Raw genomic sequence first — 25,747 nt, 5'->3', positions numbered from 1 at the left:
ACAGTCAGATTATGTATTAACCCCCAGTTTACAAACTTGGCCTAACTGATGCCAGTCTGGATCTGTGGTTTTGATTTTTGACAGTGCAGAAAGGAGCAAATAATGCAGAAAAATGCAGTGCGGGACAAATATATGTATTTTTCTTTGTGTTCATTATCTTATGTCATAAAAACACAAGACATTCTTGGTTTCTGGAAAATTTGAGAAGCTACCTTAAAATTTGAAATCATATAGTTTTTCTAGGTAACAGATGTTTCTGCATGAATGAAAAAAATGTATGAAAAACACGTAAAATACATTACATAACATGCTACTAAAGTAAAATGTTCATTAAAAGTAATTTTATTATTACATATCATTATTAAATGTATGGCATTAATTTTCCCAATGATCAAATGCCAAAAAAAACCCTTTAAGTATCTTAATTTTTGTCATCCTAATCCACCATCACTCATGAGAAAATAATAAAAATATCCACAGTGAAAATTCTGAATATCTCATGTTTATGTTTGACATATATTATCAAGCACAATTGTATAATGACATTATTGCTCAATGAAAAATAATTACTCATTCTCTTATTAAGTCATGCTTGTATTACAACTGTGAGGGACCATCAAGTGTTAGCCCAGTTATGACCCTAGCCATTGATTAAAAATGTTAACACTAAAAATACTGATTAGTGATACATCCCCAACAGAATGGCCAAGGGTATAAAACTTTAATTGTTTCAAGTTCAAATATGTTATTATTCATTAAAAGGCAGTGATGAACCTGACAGAAATAACAGAACTTAGCTGTGAATTTTTTAAAATATTTTATTAGAAAAAATAGAGTCCCATTTTATATGAATCTGATAGTTATCATTCCCATTATGAAAATGCACACTTGATCCGTGTGAATAAAAGAAAATAAAATGTCATTATTTTGGTTGTTGGAACTACCCATTTACCTTTGGTTAGAATACAGCAAAAAATATGTACCCACTTCATTTCTAAATTATTACCAAACAACTAATACTTTGTTGAATATGTGTATTTTGAAGGGGAAAAAAACCTCAAGGATGTCAATTCCACATGGCACAAATGCTGTTTTTACTGTCAGCCATCACACGTTCAGCTGTCATGTGTGGAGCAATGAAAGTCTCTGACTTTCAAAATGAATTAATGTTCTAGACTTTTGCTCTACTTTTTCCAGAGTTTAAGTATGAAAAAGGATAAAAGATGCCTGTCATATTTCCATGCTTATGAGAAACTATAAAAGGATTTCTGGATCTGCCACACCCTATAAAATGACCCATTAGGCAGTGACACTCATGTCTGTACTTCTTTCTGTTGGATCTCAAAGAGAAAGCATATTTATATGTATGGAGGGCTCTCGAGGCACTGAGGTACTAAGCCCCATGGGCCCCTTATTATAGAGGCAACACATTTCTCATCATTATAAAGCTTCTGGTGTAATTTGAGACACAAAGCTGATTAAAAGATAATTTGAAAAAATTAAAGATGAACCCAGTGATTATACCTGCATGAAAAGAGTATTTTTTCCCAATGTTTCTATAGAAAAAACCCCAGAGGATCAAACACAGGAATTAATTTCCTGCTTGCCAATAAAGCTAGAAATAAAATTAATTTTGTACAAATAAATGAAATGTTAAATAGTTAATAATAATTAAAGGAAGGCATTCTTCATAAGTGAGTGAAAAATGTTACTTTTACGTAGCAACATTTCACTTTTGATTTATTTTCTCCTTTTTGGTAGTTTAGCAATATCTATAAGCCTTAGCAAAGGTGATTTTTTTCCTCCTGATGTCAAATATAATTTAATAATCATTGTGCTCTCAGTACATAGAAACAAAAAGATCCAGGACTCAGCTCAGACCTAAGCAGAGTTTGAAGCTGCTAAACTCAGGGCCATTTACTCTATGTTCTTCATTTACCGCTGCTAGTATACCAAACACAAATGTAGCACACCCTGTTAAATTTGAACTTAAGATTGGCAATGAGTCATTCCTTTAGTGTAAGTATATCCCAAATTTTATATCTTGCAACCTGTCTCCATTAGAGATCTCCCAGATCTTCCAGCTAGACCAGATGTTCTTCTGAGAACACAAGTAAGGAAGACAGGATAGAGTGGGATGACTTTCTTCTCTCCCTAGTTAAACACGGCACACACATGCACGCACCCTTATAGTCTGCTTCATCTCTGAGATTTCACTTTGCCGCTTCATCATCCATCTCCAGAATTACCTTCTCCAACTCCCTGACACTCTTTTCTCCTCAGCAGTCTGGCCAAGAAGACACATGGCTGAATGCTGAAATCACTACTCTGTTCATATATATAGTTCTGTACTAAGTCATTTCTGACCAAAATAGGATGAAACTCTTCAAAGAGATGTGGAGTGAGGAAAAGGTTCCTAAGGTGGGGTAGGAATTATCAGACACCAATTTCTCTGCTGCCACATCATGGAAATATCTCCTCTGAAGGGATAGAGTCAGACTACAGATTGTCCTGATACAATGCAAAATGCCCTGTGTGACTTAGGAAACTCTTAGATGAGTGTTGAGCTTTGTTAAAGAGGCAGACTGTTTAGTACTTTTATAGAAAAGAGAAAAGGCATTTCTACATTGCTGATGTTAGTCTAAAAAAGAAAAAAAAAAAAGATGGTCTTACTCTCCTACTACTCCTGGTAATAGCTCCTGTGGATGTCTTTAAAAAACAGATGATCGAGGCACGTGAGTGGTTCAGTCAACTAAGGGTCTGATTCTTGATTTTCGCTTAAATCATGATCTAATGGCTTGTGAGTTCAAGCCCCAGGGGGCCCTCTGCTGACAATGTGAAGTCTGCTTGGGATTCTGTCTCCCTCTCTTGCTCTCTCTACCCCTCCCCTACTTGTGCTCTCTCTCTCTTAAAATAAATGAAAATAAACTTTTTTAAAAAAGCAAATAATTTTCCAGTTCTGTTTCTTCTGTAGGACTATTGCTTAATGGCAGTCAAAATCTGAGTGCTGGAAATCAGATAGTTTAAATATATAGCCACAGTTTAGAATAGAGTATTTTATGTTTCATAAATCGTTATAGGCAATCATCCTATGTGATATATTTCCTAGGATATTCTTGTTTCCTAAGGAGACTTTCATACTAAAAGAAGTTAAATATGGTGGTGTGTCCTATCTACGGAGTGACTTTTAGACTGAGCATTCTAAATGCCAGCAACTGTGAAAGAAGGAAGGGAACAGTCAACAGAGTTAGAAACTTTTGCTTTGATTTTTCTCTGGGTCTTTTTCTAGTGTCAAGGCTTAACAGAAGTCTTATGAATTTCTCTGTGAGGCTCTTCCAGCTCTTTGTAAGAAATGGCCAGCTCTCCAGCCACTTTAGAGTTCAGGCTCTGCAAGAAAATCACAGATGGAATGGATGTGGCTACCCTGGCCCCAGGCCCTTTTCCCTCTAGTCTGGCTGGGTTGAATCTCAGCAATTTTTAAACTCAATTTGTCACTCTCTTAGTGGACTAGGGAATCACAGGTATAACCTATGCCATCTTCCTGTGGAGAGTTACGTCCCTTCATCTCAGACCTCTATGGGTCAGGTAAGCCTTTCAATGAGAGACGAAAAGTTAAAAGTTTTCAAAAATACTCCCAAAAATGTGTCATGCCCTCCCCTTTCCTCACACTCTGAGCCACCAGAGTATGTAAGGACGAAGGAATTTTAGGAAGATATCACAGCCCTCTTTCTCAGTCAAGAATTAAATATAAGCCAACCAGCTTTCGTACTAATTACAGGAAAATTAGAGTGTGTGACAGTTTGAAAAGCAATAAAAGAAAAGTCCCTTTGTTGTCAGAGTAGAAAGAAAAAGCTAACATGTTTGCATTGTTTTGGCCAATTGTTATTAGAATCTCCCACTAGTACATTTTGGGGAGAAAACTGTGTTACAGGAAGAACAATACAGTGCACATAATACTGCAAGAACTCTTAAGTGAGTATCAGATATGTGGGTTAGTAAAGATTTCTTGAGATATAATCAGATATTTGTATACACAAGAAACATGAAGCAAAGCCAGATCAGTTCAGTGAAATGCAGCATTTCCTGAAGCCAAAGACCTCCGTTTTTACATAATTACAACTTCAGAGCCACAAGAAATCCCCTGAGGGCAGAAACGGGAGTGGAATTCATTTTCTTGGAGAATCCATATATTCCTTTTAATGGTTTAAAATGATCCATGCACTAGTGACAGAAAGACATAAAACTTGTCCCCATGTCTTTTCTTTTTACTTCCCCAATCAAACAAAAATGTCCTATAATTGGACCTTTGAAGTTAAGTCTTTGGGCAGGCACTTTGAAAGCCTCATCTAATTTCATTGAGGGAGCTCGGGAAGGGAAGAAATCTCTGAAGGAACCAGGGTCCAGATTTTTAAAAGCACTTGTGGAACAAAATAACTTTTTGAAAGGAACACAGATAAAAATTGGTATCCAAGATGAAATACGGTGCAGAATGATTTATATATGTCACCATGCTCTACAGCTTTCAAAAAACCTGGCAGTTTCCCAGGGATTTCAAATTACTCCCTAGTAGATGGCCAAAGTAATATTCCCCATGGAATGTGTAAGCTTTTGCAGAAATGATGTTAAAGAAATACGGACGAATAAAGATGGTGAGTTGTTCTGTTACTGAAATATGAAACAGAACAAGCAACACTAGCTGTTTGATGTATTTGCTAGGGTTGTGTTCATGAGAATAAGTATCATCCAGAAAATAAAAATAAAAAGGGCAAGTAAAATAGAGCGAATAGAACCTAAGAATAAAAGATTTAGAAAGTGTTCTCAAGGGCCACAGTAATTAAATTTCAGCAGGTTGTCACCTTAGGATTTATTCAAAGAATCATAAAAGAATACGCTCACAATTAATTTGAAGCCTGAATATCTGCGACAGGCCTAGCCCATAAGGTTGAGCAAGTTCTGGGCACAATTCTTTGAGACAGTTGAGGTCCCTTTTCAGACTAATCGATGTTACAAATATCAAAAAGTCCTCCATGAAACCTGTAACCCTACAACATCAATTACTCATTGCCAAGTCTGGGAGTTCCCAAATCCACCCTCACTTCTGACATCCACTGTGTTCAAAGGTCTCCAAGACCACCTCAGGTATGATCATTGAGGAAAGACTCACAGAACCCATTTAAAATTATTATACCTACAGTTACAGTTTATAACTCTGAAAGTGTTTAGATAAAAATCAGGCAAGAGGGGGCTCCTGGGTGGCTCAGTTGGTTAACTGTCTGACTCTTGGTTTCTGCTAAGGTCATGATCTCATGGTTGCATGAATTCGAGCCCGGAGTAGGACTCTGTGCTGGCAGTGTTGAGCCTGCTTGTGATTCTCTCTCTCCTCTCTCTCTGCCTCGCCTTTGCTCATGCTGTCTCTGTCTCTCTCAAAATAAATAAATAAACTCTAAAAAAAATCAGCCAAGAGAACAGGCATATGGGGCAGAGTCCAGGAAAGCTCTAGGCATGAGCTTTCTGTTGTTCTCTCTCAGACACTTGAACAGTATTAAACCTCTCTCAGCAATGATATGTGACATACAATATACACTAGGTATTACCAACCAGGAAAGCTCACTTCAACCTTGATGTTCCGAGTTTTTATTGAAGCTCATTCATGTAAACATGGTTTATTGCCTGCAAGGCTGACTTTAGTTTCCAACCCCTTCAGTGGTCAAGCTGGTCCAAAGCCCTCACCATAAATCACTTTGTTAGCATAGATTATCTGGTGCAGCCCAAGGCCCCCATGTAAACAAAGACAGTCTTATCATGCAGGATGTTCCAGTGCTTTAGAGATTATTTCACAGGAGCTGAAAGCAAAGGTCAGACCTGTTTTTGGGGTTAAGGTTAACATTTTACTGCACATTCATATCACACAAAGCTGTGTAAACTGTATTCTCTTCACTGGAATGACATACATCTGCAAAAATTATGACTCTACTATTGGACACGCCTTGAATTGTACACATATGTTCACCTGCTGATAAATTGTTTTGGACGACTATGGCCTTACTTCATCTGTGCCTTTGGAGGGCAATATCCTTAGGGCTGGAAGATACTGAGGCAACTCTCTGTTCCTCTCTACCAATGAGGATTTTTGCTGCAGCACTGTTGGGATGTCCTATAATGAGGGCTCATCCCCAAACTCATTCTTCTGCAGACTGGGATCAATGTAGACACTTACTAATGCAATCTACTGTCTCTGACAAAAGCTTTTCTTAATGTGTGTGTGTGCCTCTTAGAATGGGATTCTCAATACACACTGTTTTTCAAGGAACATTTCCTAGAATGTTGGAATATACCTAGAAACTGATTATTTGTTTCCTTATTACATCTGAAAGAATGTACTTATATTTAGACTAATTTTGTTACAGACTTTCATTGGTTTAGTGGAATTGATTGGAGAGGAACCGTCAAGAATGATATGCCAGCCATTCAATCATGAAATGGTTTCAGGATGCTGATAAATTTTCCTAGAAAATTGAATTCACTGAATAATAGCTGGAGTCTATGTAGGCTAAAATAATCAAACTTTCATTTCAGACTTTTTATATCCAATCACTAATAGAAGTTTCATACATGTAAAACTTCCAAGAAGATTTTTTTAACATACCACTTTTTTTTTTATTCATACCACTAACTGAAAATTTTTAAGACATACTTTTCTATATATTTTAACACAAGCCTCACATTTTATTTTTTAATGAGAAGTCTTGATTTTTGGAATACTTTAATATGGAGCAAAGTAGAACAAAAACTACAAATTATCCTAAGACTTATTAATAACCTGATTATAGAATGGGAAACAACTGGTCTTTCTTATAAACACCATCCAAATAGGTAAATATGTTTACTTTCATTTGTGCATACTAATTTTGTGAAAATTTTATTAGACTTTCAATCATTAAAGCATTGATTCAAGTTGTAACTGAAATTTTTGACAGTCCAAGGAAATCCAAGTAATTTTTTATTTAAAATTTTTTTAAATATTGGACTTATTTTTGAGAAACAGAGAGACAGAGTATTGGTAGGGGAGGGGCAGAGAGAGAGGCAGACACAGAATCTGAAGCAGGCTCCAGGCTCTGAGCTGTAAGTACAGAGCCTGATGCAGAGCTCAAACTCACAAACCACAAGATCATGACCTGGGCTGAAGATGGAAGCTTAACTGATTGAGCCACGAAGGCTCTCCTCAGTAATGTTAATAATAATTATGTAGAAACAATTTTTATGATGCTGAACCATAAACTAATAAGTGTAAGTCCTTTATGTCACTCAGAAATGTCGGATTTTATGCTCACATAACACATAAATGGTTACTTTATGAAATAAAGATACTTCAATGTCCATTAAATTTCTACTATTTTTATATAGATCATAATTTAACTGGAAATTGCTATTTTTAAAATGTCATGATTCAATAAAATAAAATGAAATTGGAATAAGTATAAATTTCTACATCTACTATAAATCTATTTTAGAAGTAAAACATTGGGGAAATCCTGGCTTAAGAGAAATTCTACGACAAAGTTCAGTATATTTGACCATCAGTCATCATTCATGACTGAAATGTAATATAATAGTTTTAAATTTTAGACTACATTGATAGAAGTATCCATAACAAAGATACACTCTATATTTTGAGATAATTCAGATCATAACTACATACCATGTCCAGATAAATCCACACTTGAATCCACATAGTTAAACCAGAGAGAATCCAATGGAATGAAGTCAAGATGATAAGTTTGAAGATCAACTTAAATGAAGAATTTTTTAAGCAACCACAACTGTTTAATCTCAAGCACTAATTGTGAGTTTTTTAGAGGTTTATGTTAGTTATTATTAGTGGTTTTCTTTTGGCAATTAGATATCTTCTATGCCTTTTGAGAATAAAGCACTAGGATCAATAGATGGAAGTTAGAAAGAGGCATATGTCAACCCAATAAAATGATAGACTTCCAAAGTGTTCCAAAGTCTCAGGCTCTTCCATTGTATGTGTAGAGTCAGATAACAACAGAGTTTCTCGGGGATCAGAGCTGCAAACAACTGTTCTCTTCTAACTTTGTTATAAGTACTCCAGATGAAAGAATAAATACTGTAATCATATATGCCAAATAAGGTTTTTTTCACTTTCCATTCCTTTCCCTGCCCCGAACACACAAACACACAAATGCTGCTCTAGGGTAATGGATTTTTATCTTTATCTTTTATCCTTTAACATATCAGATTGGTGTACAGACATAGTCAATGAAGCTAATGGTATGTTTGACACCATTACCAAGGCAAATACAAACAATAGAGAAAACATCTATTTTCAAGGCTTATATTTCCACAATATCTGGAATTCCAGATATCATTCTAGTCTCCACATATCAAAAGAAAAAGAATGCAATCTAGAAAAAAAGGTGACCAAAATGCTATAAGGATGCACTGATGGTTATCCAACACCTACTAATAGACAGACTCATTAGCCTTGAAGAGCTCAGGGAGGCTACCTAAAAGTGTTAAAACTGCTGGTTATTTGGATCACATGAACATAGATTCTGAAAGGTTAGAACAGTGAGGGTCTCTTTAAAACTTTTAATGCATTGTTTGGGACAAATAAAAAGTATATCTTCACAGAGCAGATGACATTCTAAGTAAGTAGTATGTGCAAGAAATCCCCAAAGAATTCCTCAACATTTGTGAAAGGCAGAAAGAGAAACTGAGATACAGCCCGGCTCTCTGACTGTGTCATGAAGGATAATTCTGGCTTCTTGGCAAACTCCATTGATGATGTCTCCTCTGGCCTGCATAGACCATTGTCCCTGATGAAGAATGGCAAGTCTCATCTGAGAAAAAAAAATATTAATACATTCCTGGAAGCAACATTTAATTGTTTTATCTGACAGTCTCTCTGTGTTGAGATTTGAATTTTCATTTAGAATCTGCTTTGAATTTTAACTAGTATCACAGGAGAGTTCACATTGGAAAGCAGAATCCAAGATCTCCACCACACGGAGGCAGTTGTAGTTTTCTCTCTTTTCCTCTATGTTGTAACCATGGAAGCCGCTCCAAAGTACTTTCAGTGCCTTTTCCTTGAGGCCCTGTATGTTGGGGAAAGCCTGAGAGATCCCTAAGCATTATCATGTCTACAAACTTGTCGTCAGCTAATTAGCTAAGCCTCCTCCCAAAACTGAAGCATGTGCAGACTCTTTCCTAAAAACTTCTCAAATTATCTTTCTCGTATACAATTTTCCTCTTCTCGGTGGAATTTCATTCAATGTTTTCCATAAGTCTTTTCAGACTTTGATTTCAATTGAGGTGCTTATATATCTAAAGTGTATATGTGAAACTGCATTGCTAGAATTTTTACACAATTTTAAAAGTTAACTAAAAATACTGCATTTGCATTCCTTTGCTGGGTAAAACTTTGAAATCGCAATTCTGTTAGCAAGATCTTCGTAGTGCTAGAGACCAGAAAGCAGTAAGTGGGCCACATGTTTGCACAGCAAGTACAAGATGTCATGTTAGAAATTGCAAGTATGTACTTAGTGTTCCCTTCTATGTCATTACTGAGAGACTTCCAAAATTAAAAGTTTATTTTCATTACCTTTAGGCCATAGTTTGGGTGATCCCAACATAGACTGTGGCTGGTTTTTTGTGAAAATTTTTGCATTTTAATTATACTATTTTATGAAACTTCACTTAATCTTTCTAATGAGCATTCAAATATTTATGACTTTCACACATTGAATCAGAAATGTCACAGTTGTCTGCAGTTTCAGAGCTGATGTAGTTTCTGTAAATATATTCTCCATTATAAAAAAGTAAGTCTAACTAATATGTCAACTATTCCTTTCTGGGTTGATAGTTTCGTATTGAAACTTGTGTGAAGACCAGTGATTTAAAAGAAAATTGTTTCTTACTGTGTATCTTTCCCAAGAAGTGGTATGACACTGTATTTTGGGCTGTTATGGATCTTGTGATAAAAGTTAATGAATTTAAGTTCTATTATTCCAAAGATATACATTAAGTTCTCTAGCAGGGCTATGAAACTGGATTTGAGATTCGGTATTAAATTGTAACACCACAATCTCAGTGGAGCATTTGAATCCAACATCATATGTCAGAGAGAACGTCGGGAAACCATAGAATATACTCTCTTATTTTCTGCTTTTTGCAATGACAACCTCTCTATGGATTTCTGGTGAATGTCTGTGTAGGTATGTCCTATTCATATGAGCTTCTGCTAACAGAGACACTGTTACTTAGTAACACATTGAAGTCCAGAATTAGTTCCTGCTTGGCCAATTCAAAGCCAGAGCATTGCTGAGGATAGAATTGCTATTAAATGAAAATGGATTCAGATATGCCAGGATGATGAATTCTAGACTTGGCACAGCTCGGTATTCTCTTCTTCAGCAAATATTTATTCAAAAATAGCCTTTGAGATATATTTTGTGTCAGGTTGAAAAATTATTGCCCACCAGATGGGGTTGGCACTTTGCATTTGCCCTCAACGACACATAATCTTTCCATGGGACCTACAGAAAGATTACCCCATCTTCTCTCTTGCTTCTATTAATCAGTGCCATGCTGTCTAATGCCTTAAAGTGCAAATCTTTATTTTCCTCTCTCCGAGGGACCTTTTGTGATCATGTGAGACTGAACTAACTTCTTGTAGAAGGCCGTTGTTAAAACATTCCCCTTAATTTTAGAATGTTCAAGGATACGGTTAAATATTCTGTCATGTAGTGATGGAGTTTCTTTTTATTTTTCCCCTTTCGGGAATGTACTTCTCAGGTCTCCCTTTAGCCATATAGTCATGTTTTGATCTCAAGCAAGAAAGAAAATTATCTACCAATTATAAGATGCCTCATAAAGTTAAAAGGGGAAACTTTGAAGAGATGTTCCCTAGCCTAGTTGAGCTGAAATGAAAATGTGAATATAAAACAGTTAGAAATCACTTCAATAGTAAGTGTTCAGAATCTCTAGGTTAAAAAATGATGAGATCTTCAAGTAAGACTAAATATTATGAATGCATGAATTTCTCCCAAAGTAATGTGTAATTTAATACCATTTCTATCAGGATCCCAAGATTTGGTTTTGTTTTTCTGAAGCAAGCACTTTTCAAAGTTATTATAAAGGTCTCTTGGGAGAAAAATGGACATAAAATGCATTTTTTTAAAAAGCTTTAAAACAAAAGAAGGAAGATAGAGAAGAATAATGCAGTGCCAACATGTCAGAACATTAGAAGTCACAATGATCACGAGAGTACTGTATGGATCCAGAATTAATAGACAGAGAAGCCCCCCCCCCAAAAAAAAGAGTTCAAAACAGTATTGATTGTGTTATCTCTTGGGGATTTTTTTGTCTATGTGAAAAGTGAGCAAAAGACAGTGTGAGAGTGCTATGCTCACCAAATATCCATGCTCTCCTCTCCATTTCCCAACCTTCTTTGCAGTTGGGCTGGGGTCATATAATTAGTTAAGGTCAATGATATGTATCCAAAAATGATGTACGCTGCTTCTTTACTGTGTTCTTTAAAACATCCTGCACAGGCTAACAACTCTCTCTCGCCATACCATTTGTCAGCATGGAGACCCCATGTTTCAGGTGAGGGCTGCAATTTGTAAGCAGCGTTGATCTCTGGGTCACTCCGGGGAAAAGAACACCTGCAGCAAGATGCCAAATCAACATCAGCCTGTGACATAGGCAAAAAAAATAAATATCTGTTGCTTTTTTAAAAACCTGTTAGGCAGATGAAAACAATAGATATATGTATTCCTGCCTTTGACACCCAATGCCGTCTTATTTATTTATTTTTATTTTATTGTTTTTAAGTAGGCTTTACACCCAGCATGGAGCCCAACATGGAGCTTGAACTCAGGATCCTGAGATCAAGACCTGAGCTGAGATTAAGAATCAGATGCTTAACCCAACTGAGCCACCCAGGCACCCCTTATTTAACTCTTGAAATTAAATATTACTTGACAACTTAATTTTAAAATGATCATCATAAAGAAGCTGCAATAATTTATTCTGAAAAACATGACAACCTCTCAAATCTTACTTTTGGGGAAAAATGCTCCAACAAGAAAATAATAAAAATAATTCCCAAGAAAAATAAGGCTAGATGATTGATATTCTTTGCTCTTCTTTACTAGGTTTTCCAGGGCAATTTTGACAATGATACGCACAGGAAAAATGTCATCGACCCTCCCATCTATGCACGGCACATAAGAATACTTCCCTGGTCCTGGTATGGAAGGATCACACTGAGGTCGGAGCTGCTGGGCTGCACAGAGGAAGAGTGAGGAGACCCCACACCCCACAACCCTCCTCTCTATCTCCCTAAAAGTATCTCCATGGAATGAACTGTGCAAAATCTGTAGGAAAGTGAATGGGATTTTTCATGAAAAAGTGCTCACATTATGGTAGGCCACAGTCTTTAAGGAGGTCTAAGCTTGCCTTTTCAATGGTTTAATTTGATTTCTATTGTTTAAATTTCTTAAGCAACATCACATTAACTTGTGAATTACTTTTGTCATTGCTTTCTGAATTTTTCACAATGGTTGAAATACATTAAGGAAAGAAAGTAGCACTCTTTTGATAGCAAGGGTAAAAAAAATCTCATAGTTATCAAGTAGGAGCAAAAGTTGATAGAACTTAAAAAAAAAAGTTGATAGAACTTTTATAATCGATACTCAACTAATTATTATAAAAGGAATACTGTAATGTTAGCAATAAGGTTTTTTTTCTTCTGTAATGACTCTTCATTATCATAATTGTTTCCCTGTGCCTACCAAACACTGTCAGTGTTTAGAACAGAATTTTGAAGGATCTGTAACAGGCAGTACTAGTTGATATTATATTGCTCATTTTGCTTCCATTATTTCTGATCAAATATTATGTGATCTTTTTTCCTTTTTGTTCTATTCATAGATACCTTTATATTGTATAGTGACTAAAGAAGTCCATATTTTTTGCTAATTGAGTTTACTCCTATTATTTGCCTAAAAGGAGGGTCATGTTTGTGTGTGTATACATATTTATAGAACATGATTGTGTATCAGTAGATTGCTCATATTTAATATCAGTAGACTGAATCTGCAATTCTATTTTTGAAGGAAGCTATAACTAGGTATTTCCAAATACCTTCCTTTACAAAAAAACCCAAATACTACCATTTTGCAAAATAAACAACAAAATTGTATGATGTCCCTTTAAACTGGAATTTACAACTTTGTTTTGATCTTATTTACATAGCCTTATCTTTGTTTCAGAATAATGACATTTTTTCTCTATTTAAGAAATTTGTAGCGTACAAATGTTAACATTGTGCTGCATAGCTTGGCCAAGCATACTCCTCATTTCTTTGTTCATCTCTGCATTTCCTGTGAAACTAACATTTTATTGAGACTTGAATGAAACCTATAGTGGTTTCCCAGGAAAGCACATCATGCAGTTATTTGTGAAAAGAAAAGTATTTACTAATGACAGAGTAGTACATCATTTTAAGATGAAAATTGATTTCTATTTATTTTGCTTTGAGGTCCTGAAAAAATAAGCAACTATCATAACAATTTGTTATTGACAGTGGAGGTTTCATTGACATGTTTCTCAAATTAAAGCTCACACTGCCTCCATAAAAACCCTCAATATCTAATTCATAAGCTTTGCAAGTATTTATTTTATAAGGCTTAGACACAGAATTATTGGAGTTTTAAATTAAGGGTCCTGGAAAAGAAAATATGGTATGTGTACGAAATGTTAAGGTCCTGTGCAACATTGAGAAGTTTTTTTTCCTCCCCTCTATTATTTGTGCTGCATCACAAAAGCCACTAGACTGTTACTGTCTTGTCTGTCCACGTGTTAACAGCATTTCTTAATGATGTATATACGGAGTAGTCTTCAATCATAGTGGAGAATTTAAAGGGAAAGTCAATCATAAAGGCATTTTTAATAAGAGCAAAATTCAGACTGGCTAGCCACATACTGATCCTATGCCCACAGGCTTTCTCCTTCAGGTTCTTATGGAATTGTTGATTTGAAGCATCTGAAATGACGATCATTTGTCGGCATCTTTCACAAACAAAATTGTTAGGTCCTCCACATTACCTTTTTCAGACTATTTTAAAATTAGGAATTTAAGTCTTTTCAATTCCCTACATTTTACAGTCATATGACAAATAATTATGTAGGTCCAGCAATATACACACACTTACTATCTAGCCACTGCCTTTTATTTCTTTGAACCCACCAAATTTCTAGCCATTCTCCTTTGCGGACTATGCATAACGGGTCCTTCATTCTCAGCAGAGTATATTATAGGAATTCTGCACAATGCTTTGTAATGATTTACTTTCTCAAAATTATTCATGGCTTCTTGTGATGTTTTGAATTTTATTTTACTGAGAGTTTTTTAAACAAATATTTTCAAAGAGAGTTTGTGAAAATTACACTTGTTACCTTTTAGAAACACATTGAAATGGCTTTCTCTTGCTTGTGCATTTTCTCTCTGCTCTCTGGGTTCTTCAGCAACATGGCATGGCCAGCTGGATACCTGTTGGTCTCATGCTGCCCAAATTCATGATCACAAAGGGACTCCCATGTGTGGTCATGTTACAATTACTATGAAGTAGCATGTAGCTGTTGAGTCATTCATATCAATGACATCAATGGGAAACAAATTTATTCTACTTAAATTCACACTAAAGAAAATCTTATAAGCAGAACACACAGAAGAATCACCTAGTCTTCACTATATGAAGTAGCTATAATATGCTAGTTTTATAATCTCTGAAAATGACATTTTTGAACATCTCCATTTTATCTGTGTCCTGTCAAAAGCACTTATCATAGGCACTACTTCTAATTTCAGGGTTGACTTTCTCTTTCTGAATGGCTTCATAAGGATTGGTGTGAACTTTGAAGACTTAGGGTACTAATGATTGTATCTTTGCTAGTTGACAAATTCTGAAATATAATACTCCCTGCTGGCGTCTCATGTGTCAGTAAGTACAGAAGTAACTAAGACACACATAACCTTTGCAAACTTTCAAGCTGTGTAATATTCCAATGTTGGTTTTTTTTTCTTTGTATATATATACTTAAATCATGTAGGATGTTGTAAAATTAGTATGACCTTGTCTAGTCTTCAAACTTAAAATAAAACTTTTGAAAATCTGGGGTACTTTTGAAGCAGTTGTAATTAAACACATTTGTAAGAATACACGAATTGTCTGAATGTGAATGCCCACTACTCTTAGCTACATGCTTGGTTTAATTTTTCTCTGTACAGGACAATTAAGCAAATGCATTTAAAAAAAAACACAGAAGTTACAATAGCCACCAAATACACGTTGATATCAACTAACCTGGCTTTTCCCAAATTATTAAAATGTGTGCATTTCTCCTGCTTCTTTCAGTTGTGGGAAATTTATTGGAATACTAATAGCCCAAAGTCATTTTTTTGCCTCATACATGTTTAAAGTCTTGTGTTCCAAAATTGATCTGCCCATTGTTAATCAGATGCCATTGCTATCATTTCTATTGTCTTTTATGTACATGATTCTCCAGAGTATAATGAAGAGATCCAGTCAATAGTAAGCAATAACACAAACATTAATAATATGTTTACCCATGTTACCTCAGCTATCTCTTAAAGACCATCAGAACATTTGGCTTCTTTTAAACCCTGTTTCTGCTTCTCTGAAAGTCATAGGTATAATAAAGCCTGTGTTCTCACTTTAAAAAAAAAAAAAGTTTTTTAATGTTTATTTATTTGAGAGAGAGAGAGAGAGAGATCATGAGCAGGGAGGGTCAGAGAGAGAGGGAGACACAGAATCTGAAGCAGGCTCCAGGCTCTGAGCTGTCAGCACCGAGCCCAACACAGGGCTTAAACTCACAAACTGCGAGATCATGACCTGAGCTGAAGTCAGCTACTTAACCAACTGAGCCACCTAGGTGCTCCTTCCCACTTTTTAAATATGTTTTTTAAAGATTCAGAAATTTAGGGGGGGAAATGTAAGCTATTAACTGTTGATTTCTTAGTTGAGCTTCAATGAATCTCTGATAGTTCTCAGTACCAACCTGTAATGTGTGCTTATGCAGCCGTGCATATTCCTATTTAACTATTTTAATGTGAATGCTTTAGTGGGGTTCCATTGCTTGCCTAATTCTTTCACCTACACAGATACACATATATACTTTTACTAAGTTAAATATATATTATATTATGTAATATTACATTATGTTATACTATATATATGTAATAAGGCCTATAAAGAATCAGGACAAAATCTATACAGGGCAAAAATTCATTTTGATAGAATAATTATCATTAAGCTTTTAAAATAACTGATTGAAGACATGCAAACAATAGAAACATTTAGAATTCCAAAGAGGAAAGTCTGACCATGTTGAAATTTGTTTTGAAAGCTCTTTTAAGACTGACATCATGATTGGAAAATATCCTCACTCTGTAATCTAAATTTTTAAAACATCTAGCACGTCAGCTTTGAATACATGATTTTAAGTGAAGATTTTAGTAAAGAGACATGAATTTTTACTGTCAGTAATGCAGTACTCTCTTTCTCTTCCCTGTGCTAGTTTAGAGCTATATTAATGACTGAAGTAGGGTGTTATTTTTTTGTATGTGAAATATATAGTCTCTAGCCCTCAAGATGCAAAATGACTCTTTCACCTGCATAGGTAACATGGAGGATTAAACTACTGTGCTAGCTGAAAAATACCTGAACTACTCTGAAACAGAATGCACTGATAAATTTGCCTTTACAAAGAAAGAATACCTAGGGTACGTAGCAATTTTTCTGTTGATTTTCAAGGGGGAAATAGAATCCCTTGATTCTATTGCAGTAAGTGTCTATAATTCATATTGGATGTTTCAAAATTACTACCAAGTGAAGTGTTTTCCACGGTAGGCAAGTGGCACTTACTCAAAGAGTTACTCTGTTAGATGAATTTGGTAGCAGAAACATGAAAACAGTTTTGGAAAAAGCTCCTCATTTAGTTGTTTTTGCATATCTTGGCAGCGGTTGACTGAGTCATTTGAAAATCCTAATGCTGTGGAAATATGGTATAGTAGCATCACCAAATGGTCACCGTATTACATGATTAGGCATTGCATATGGTGGCTGCCTCAGACTTCATTTTATTTTAATGCCCTCAAAGGCATGAACCACAGTCTTCTATATTTATGATCCCCATAGTGCCATTCACATGCCCTTACATAAATATGTTAATGATGATGATGCATGGTGACATAAGCTCAACCTGCTGCTACCTGGAAAGGAAGTGGAGGCAGTGAGACTAATGGTGCAAAGAATACGTCCCCCATGGCCAATATGGCGACAGCTTCGTAATAACTTATATAAGCAGCAGGGCCCAGACATTGTACAGAATTAAGGGGAAGGCAACTGGGAGTAGACTGCATGCATATGACAGAGAAGTAGTGTTCCTGATAACAAATGACTGAAATGGCAAATTAAACATGGATTTACACATATTTTATGACTGTTCCACTTCTTGGGGATTATACAGCAGAATTTAAATAATAATAATAATAATAGTGGTTAGTAGTAATAATAATAATAATAATAAAGGACTTGCCTTTAGTAGAACTATGGCAGGCCAGTGGCATTTTCCACCTGGGCCCAGGGAACAGGAATTGAACAGAGAGATGAAAGACGGCATATTACAAAGAAAAACACTATAATTAACCTCAAGAAATTTAGCTTCCTCAGTTCTAGAATTTCTTAGTAACAATATGGAAGAACACAACTTTTTAAAGCAGCAGGTGCATTCTGCTATTGTTTAAATGTTTTTGGACCCCCTGAGTTCCTATGTTGATATCCTAACCCTCAAAGGTAACAGTGGAGGAGGTGGGGACTTTGGGAGGTTATTTGGTCATGAGAGTGGAGTCCTCACGAATGGGATTAGTGGGCTTATAAAAGAGACCCCACAGAGCTCCTTAGACCCTTCCTCCATGTGAGGACACAGCAGAAAGGCACTAGCTATGAATCAGGGTGTAGACCCTCACTAGACTTTGGTGTGGTGGTTATCTTGATCTTGGACACCTTCTGGTACTTGGATACTCTTGAACGTCACAGCCTCCAGAAGAATGGGCATGAGCAATACATTTCTGTTGTTTATAAGTTAACCAGTCTATGGCATTATGTTATAGCAGCCTGAATGAACTGAGACAGATCCCTAAAAGGAACCCATTTTTAGAGGTTAAATACCTGAATAAGCTGCTTGGGATGTGTACTGAGACTCCAAGAGCCATGTTTAAACACTACTAAAATGCTCGTCAAACTTCTAGTGGTGAGAAATTGGTGGATTAGCACTAGCATATGTTTTTAAATTAAATTCCTAGGAGAGGTGCAGAGAAAAGCAGAGGGAAGAGGAGGAATGAGTCCAATGTAAAAAACCTTTCCTAAAACACTTTTATTTCAATTATATTCTTGTTCATATATGTGTTGTTGACCACAGCATGGATTATTTTTCTTACTCTGAGACACTGTCTCAAACATTTGAAAACCACGGCAACATGGTCATGAACTGCCTTCTAAACAGATAGTGTCTGCTAGCTCCTTGGTATGCTGGGTGGTCAGTGTGAGGTTAGAGCCAGAATTGGATGGATCCTGGCAACAGGAGGCTTTTCCAGGCGCGGTGAGGACAGAGAAAGGCTGTGGTGCTGCTATAGGCCTAATAGGCTTTTTAAGAAAACAAAGATACTATCCAAAGAACCGTGTGAGTTTCTTCTATGTAGTGGCTAAAGCCCTTTGCCCATAAAACATTCTAATAAAGTGAGTTTTTCCCTATCCCATTCGATTGTTTATGCTGTTAAGGAATAATTCTGCTAGGGAGGGTACACCCAAGTGTTCAATATGGCCCCAAGGTGGGTTTGCAGCGTGAGAAGAGGCTGTCTATAGGGGACCTGCCTCATGGTATTAAATATAATACGGATCCATGTGTTGTTTTGGTTATTTGTTTGTTTAATTGAGTTTGATGCTTGTTTCTTTTAATGGATTTTTCTACAGTCACTTGTGGTTGAAAAACCTGTAATCTGGTTCCCCTACACCCTCCTTCTAACCTTCTCTGCGTGTTTTTAGAAATTCATACTACTCATTCCTTGCTTGAGAGTTTTCCTATGTAAATCTAATATGACAAACACTATGACTCTGAATTGTAGCATTAGGCTATAATTCGGATCCTGTAAAATAGCATGTTTAATTTTTTATAATGTTTATTTATTTTTGAGACACAGAGAGAGGCAGAGTGTGAGTAGGGGAGGGGCAGAGAGGGAGAGGAAGACACAGAATCTGAAGCGGGCTCCAGGCTCTGAGCTGTCAGCACAGAGCCTGCCTCGGAGCCAGACTCACTAACTGCGAGATCATGACCTGAGCCGAAGTCAGACGCGTAACCGACTGAGCCACCCAGGTGCCCCGGTGACATTTTTTAAAAAATGTTTAAATGTTTTATTTATTTCTGAGAAAGACACAGCGTGATCAGGGGAGGGTCAGAGAGAGAGGGAGACACAGAATCCGAAGCAGGCTCCAGGCTCCGAGCTGTCAGCACAGAGCCCATGCGGGGCTCGAACCCACGAACCGTGAGATCATGACCTGAGCCAAAGTCAGACACTTAACTGACTGAGCCATCCAGGCATCCTCAGTCCAGTAAAATATTAAATAATTTTCACTTTCAGTAAATATATAAGTGAAAGCTAAATTCTTTTATAAATAACACCATAGAAACAATTATTAAGTAGTTAAAGTTCTTAAGTTAAACTATTAAGATTAACAAACCTCTTCTTAAAATCATATTTTGAGCAAAATTTAAGTACTATAGCAAGGTTCTGGAAAGACAGAGATGAAAAGGCTCTGACTGTCAGGAATTCACAGTGTGGAGGCCAGTAGGAGGTTGACAAAAAAGTAAACAGTTACATTGGGTTTTATGACAAAAGAATATGTTCAAAGTGTAAAGACAACATAAGACAGAACTTACACCAGTAAGTAAAGTAGGTCAGGGAAGGTTGTCTGAGGGAATGGACATCTGAAATGACACCAAAACTGTCCAATTTAATATCCATGACAACTGAACCTCCAATCTACTAGGATGAAAACTCTAGGAAGAATGCAACAACATGTCTTCTTTGTAAGAGGAGAAAGAGGAGCAGAAAGACATTAGATTTGTCCAAGATGCAGGACTCTGAATCACACATACCTTCATCTTAGATGTCTCCCACCCAGTCCAATACTCTTTTTCTTCTTTTGAGTCAAAGGGTCCTGAAAATGTGTTTTATTACATACTAGCACATTAACAACAGGAATGATTTGCCTCCAACCAAGAATGCATTGCATCAAGGCTGGGTGGCTCACTCAGTTAAGCATCTGACTCTTGATCCCACTTCAGGCCCTGATCTCAGGATTGTGAGTTCAGTCCCCACATTGGGCTCTGCACTGGGAGTGAAGCCTACTTTAAAAACAAATCCATTATTAGGGCACCTGGGTAGTTCAGTCATTTAAGCATCCAAATTCAACTCAGGTAATGATCACGGGGTCCATGAATTCAAGCCCCATGTCAAGCTCTGTGCTGACAGCTCAGAGCCTGGAGCCTGCTTCAGATTCTTTGGTTCCCTCTCTCTCTGCTCCTCCCCCACTCACACTCTATCTCTCTCTCTGTCTCAAAAATAAATAAACATTAAAAAAATATTTTAAATGCATTGTTTCTTCTGCAATTTCTCATATTGTCCTAAATAATTTAATACATCAGTATTACCTAATAACATGTATTTGACATAATTTATTAGTGGAGGAAGTGTGGACCATCACATGAATATATTAACAACTGAACACTACTGTAAGATATTGGGTAGCATTCATTTTTTCAAAGGTGGGTAATTAGCCAAAATATCAATGCGTCTGCTACCCATAGACACAGTAAAGAGTCTATATCCACATGGAGAGCATGAGATCTATAATGCAAGAATAAAAAATACTTGTATTCAAGAAAATTTTGAAAATATAGTGCTCTATAAATAAGAGAAGCCATGGGTATTTCAAATTTTTTAAAAGGAATTCCAAGTTATACAAAAGAAACATAAAACTACCCCTTTTTAAGTTCTAGTTCTCAATATTTAAGAGTTACCACAGATTTGATTAGAAGAGAAAGTGAACACTGAGTAATATCTTAGAGAATAAGGTATGGGCACTAACACAACTTAAAGAATCAACTTCTTAGCAATAAATAGACAGCATTACCTTTTTTATTCCCCACTGACTTTTCAATTAGTAGAATTAGGAGTTTAATAAGTGACAACCTTGTGTAACTTTATATCATCAGTAAATTAAATTTCTATAACTTGATTTAAATAGTCCATTCTCTGTCCATCATTCATCAGTGACCAGAATAAGCTGAGAGCATCTTAGACAACTGAATTAAGGGACCACTAAGTCTGGGATGCATTTGTTTAAATGTTTAATTCTCTAGGTTGTAGTCATTTGGTATCTAAATGTGTTCAAGAAAGGATAGTATAGCCTAAGTAAGTTAACAATTCTAATGGTCAGTGAATCTAACTTCTAACATTTGAATTACATCCTTGCTTAACCTGAATCTACATATTTCACTAAAATCAGAAAACTGGTAGTTAAGAATTCTAACAGTCTATTCTCATTCTTTCTGAGAAGAAGAAAATATCCTCGCTCTTTCACTTCTCTTCAATTTCTTAAAACCTCCTCAATGTTTTAAGTGATCTTCTGAAAATGTAAGGCATCAAACTGGTTAAGGCACACTGAATGTAGTAAAAATTATCTCGTTTATCCTTTAGTAGGCTTATTTTACAGCAGCCTGTTTACCTCCTGTAAACTTGAGGATGTTCATTCTGTAGTCTAATGTGAGTACCAGATTGTCACTGATGTATTTCTGCACATTATTTCTAGGTCTTGGTTTGAGTCAATATCCATTTCTCCTTTAAGCACAATATCATATATGGATTCCCATTTCTTTTTTTTTAATGTTTATTTTTGAGAGAGAGAGAGAGAGAGAGACAAAGAGCAAATGGGGGAGGACGGAGAGAGAGAGGGACACAGAATCTGTAACAGAGCCCCAAGCAAGGCTGAAACTCACCAACTGTGAGATGGTGGCCTGAGCCGAAGTCTGACTCTTAGCTGACTGAGCCACCCTGATACACTCCCCACCCCATTTCTTTTTTTTTTTTAACCACTTTCACGCTAAATAATGATTTGAAACGTGCATTGAAGGCACTCTCTCATCCAAGAAATTTATCTACTGCCTACTAAAAGCAAAACAAAAGGACCTATGGAAATATCAATGATAAAATTTATGTGCAGGGCATCTGTGTACTGGCAAGCAGGTTGTGCCATGCACAAAGAAGACAGGCCAAGGGGTATGATACAGGTCAAAATCCAGCCTCTTTTCATTTGGCAAGCAAAAAATCTTGAGGAAGATCTGAGGGCAGGGAGGGCTTTTATGCATATCATATTCCCAGAAGAGGACTCTTTTGCTAATTATAATCAATACCTTATGTGCTGAGGACAAAGGCTTGATTTCTTCCAATGCCTGTCTACCATTTTATGAAAGGCAATCTTCCAGGATGGGAGGCTATCAATATTTTACCACTTTGCATATTCTGAAAATTTCCTACCCTAGTAAAACTCTGGGCATGTAAGTGAAAATTCCAGCTTTTGCTTCCATCTTCCCTCCTGATTGTTTTTTGGATGAGAAGTTACAGCTAACAGGAGTATGGAGGTCTTCTTTTTCTGCGCTTTATTCCTGCTTTTAAAGATAGCTACGATAGAGATGCCTGGGTGGCTCAGTCAGTTAAACGTCTGACTTGAGCTCAGTCATGGTCTTGAAGTTTGTGAGCTTGAGCCCCACATTGAGCTCTGTGCTGACAGCTTTGGAACCCCCTCTCCCTCTGCCTCCCCCACTTGTGCTCTCTCTCAAAGATAAATATAAATATATTTAATGGTCACAGTAGTTACAGTAAGGATGCATCAGGAAACTCATATATTGAGATTCAAAATTCTAGAATCTTTGTTACTTATTCAATAAGTCACTATTAAATGATGACTTAGCTTGAGTTGCACTTGGGGACCCACAGAACCATGTTGATTTCCACCCGAACTCAAAGGGCTTGCTATTAATGGTGGAATCTGGGGCAGCGAAGGCAGAATAGGAAGCTGATGCAGATTGCCCCTCGCCATGTGAGAAAGCTCTTTTATTATATTGACACCTTGAATAAGTGCATAGGACCTTGTTTCTGACTCTCCATGAAGAAAATATTTAATTATTTTTAATATTAAAATTAAAATAAATATTTTATTTTAATTTAATTATTAAATTAAAGCTGGTAAAACATTGAATTTGCCACAGTTTACCTTTGCATACTATTTGCAAAATATTTGACTTATTTTTTTTCCTTCAAAGCATGTTTATTGAAATACTTTATTAAAAATTTATTCAATCATGCAAATAAAACTGAAAATTTGTCCAGGTCTGTTATAATTTATAGTCTATATTGCATATCCCTAAAAAGACATGGATTGAATAGCAGGGTGTGTGTTCCTGCAAACTTGAATTAATAGGTGATTCCACTGAAACTTTCATTAGAACACTCCCATAAATTAACAGGAGACGACAGTCATTGATTTATATTCTAAAAGGATTCTCAAAATATTAAAAACACGTCTCCTAGGTTAGCGCCTGGTTTGAGTAAATTTACTCTTCACAATCACACAAAAACAAACGCAATGGTTTCCCTATACAGGTCATATTTCTTTCTGTTGGCATATCCTTTGGTGTTTTCAGAATTTATGTAACCCTGCCTAAATAAAAATGTAATTGGCCCCATCACAAAATCGAGCTTGAAACAATAACTGTGGCTTAGCTGAAATTTACTTTAGGGAATATTTATTAGACTAGATTTATTCCAATGGAGTGGTTTCAGTACTATGAGTTAACTTTTAATAAAAATAGTAATCCATCTGAGAGTCATATTCTTACCTCTGCTACCTCTTTGATTGCCAAAGAAAGAGTTAGTTATTCACAGGCTCAAACACTGACATTATTTAAAGCATAGAAATATATAAACTTTAATATTATTAGCATATTCTCAGTTCGGTGCTTTAAGTTGTAAATTCTATTAGCAAACTTAAATCCCCCCATCTATCCCTAAGGAGTGCACCAGCCATCCTACAGGATTCTGCAGTATCTGTTGACAAGTGCCAAATTCTTCCATTTAGTGGATATACCTTCTCTAGATTGGTATACCCAAGACACTCATGTTCACAAATAATTAGTATCATCACTATCATGAGTTAATGAGCCTACGGTTCTACAGCCTCTAAAAAATAAATCTCAAGTTTGGGAATCAGACAACCCTGAGTTCAAATCCCCCATCTCCTCTGGGCAGTCTACCAGGAGTTTCTTCCCTGAAAAGTTTCTCCTCTGGAAATTATATATATACATATATATATATATACAGTTACTCAATACAGTTCTGTGTTTTGATGTTTTGATTTTTGTTTTTTTCACTCTGACACACATATTTTTCACAGACCACAAACCTGAGCATAAAAATGGTATTCTTTAAATTTTACCTAAGGTTTCCCCACCAAAAAAAAGGCAATTCCATTATTTCCAAGAAAACTCAGTTACTTCAGAGACTTCCAAATTACTCTATCACTTTACTAATTTCTTCTCAAATTCACTAATTTCCCCCCTTTCAGTCTTTCTGCCTGGGGTTGAGCCTAAGCTTCAGAGAATATAGACAGATGTGAGTTAGTGGGACAAGGGATGCCCACATCTCTGTCTTATCAGGCATCTGGGGGGATACAGAGAATCAGCCTGTCCTGTTGATGGCGTCTCTGCTGCCACCCATGGCAGTAGCCTTGTCTCCATCGGGCCGCTTGCTACTCCCTCATGCTGTCAGAAGCTACTGCCTTTTATTGTGACCCCTCAAGCCCAAGTTGACATAGACCCACCTTTGGGGGAACTGGGATGGCATCCTAAGCAATGCTCCATGATGGCTTTTGTGCACTGCTGAATCTCAGTCCTACATAGATTCTATTCTCTGTGGGTATCTGTTGAATGAATGAATGAATGAATGAATGAATGAATGAAGAAATATAGATTCTACAGAGATTCTCTTTGAAGAGGAAGACATGGTGCTGTTTTCAGAACCTCTGAGCCCTGACTCAGTCACCTCCTTTCTACAGCCTCAAGACAGTGTAACATAAGCATTTTGTGAGGCTGCAGAAACCAGAATTCTGGACTGACAGCAGGTCACAGGTAACTTCTGCTCTTAACTGCAGGCCTCTCCACCACCAACGGGGAGGACCGGGCTGTGCAGACGCTGCACCAATTCAGAGGACCCCTTCTGCCCTTCATCACTCCTTCCTGCCCAGCTCTGAGGCACCTGGAACAAATCACATGTGAGAGCAGTTAAGTTGGTCAGCAATGGCTCTCTGCAAATACTTTTTGTGAGACACCCAGACTATGTCTTTTCTGCCTTAACTTGAAATTGAAGAATTAGGAGAAGGCTGCAATTAAAGGTATGAAGGTCTTTGGGGAAGGAATGCTTCAGTTACTAATTCATATATCATTTAGTCACATGCATAGATAAGAGTATGTTAGATCTTTCTGAACATCATTTTCCTCATCAGTAAAATGGAGGGACTGAGGA

At 36.5% G+C, this 25,747-nt stretch overlaps 1 protein-coding gene across 3 annotated transcripts in view; it reads left to right on the top strand.

The window, feature by feature from the left end:
* Nucleotides 1-15,250, top strand: part of EDIL3 (EGF like and discoidin domains 3) — a 408,087-nt gene extending 392,837 nt beyond the window's left edge. For all 3 annotated transcript variants that reach the window (XM_077759157.1, XM_077759166.1, XM_077759175.1), the window contains one exon: nt 12,183-15,250. In XM_077759157.1, coding sequence (XP_077615283.1) covers nt 12,183-12,332 — 150 coding nt within the window. In that variant the 3' untranslated portion in view covers nt 12,333-15,250. The remainder of the gene's footprint in view (nt 1-12,182) is intronic.
* Nucleotides 15,251-25,747: the final 10,497 nt, after the last annotated feature.

Source organism: Crocuta crocuta, unplaced genomic scaffold (assembly GCF_008692635.1).
Source record: "Crocuta crocuta isolate KB4526 unplaced genomic scaffold, BGI_CrCroc_1.0 scaffold770, whole genome shotgun sequence".
Classification (NCBI taxonomy): Eukaryota; Metazoa; Chordata; class Mammalia; order Carnivora; family Hyaenidae; genus Crocuta; species Crocuta crocuta.
The sequence above is the reverse complement of the archived record's forward strand: the minus strand, read 5'-3'. Positions and strand labels throughout refer to the sequence as shown.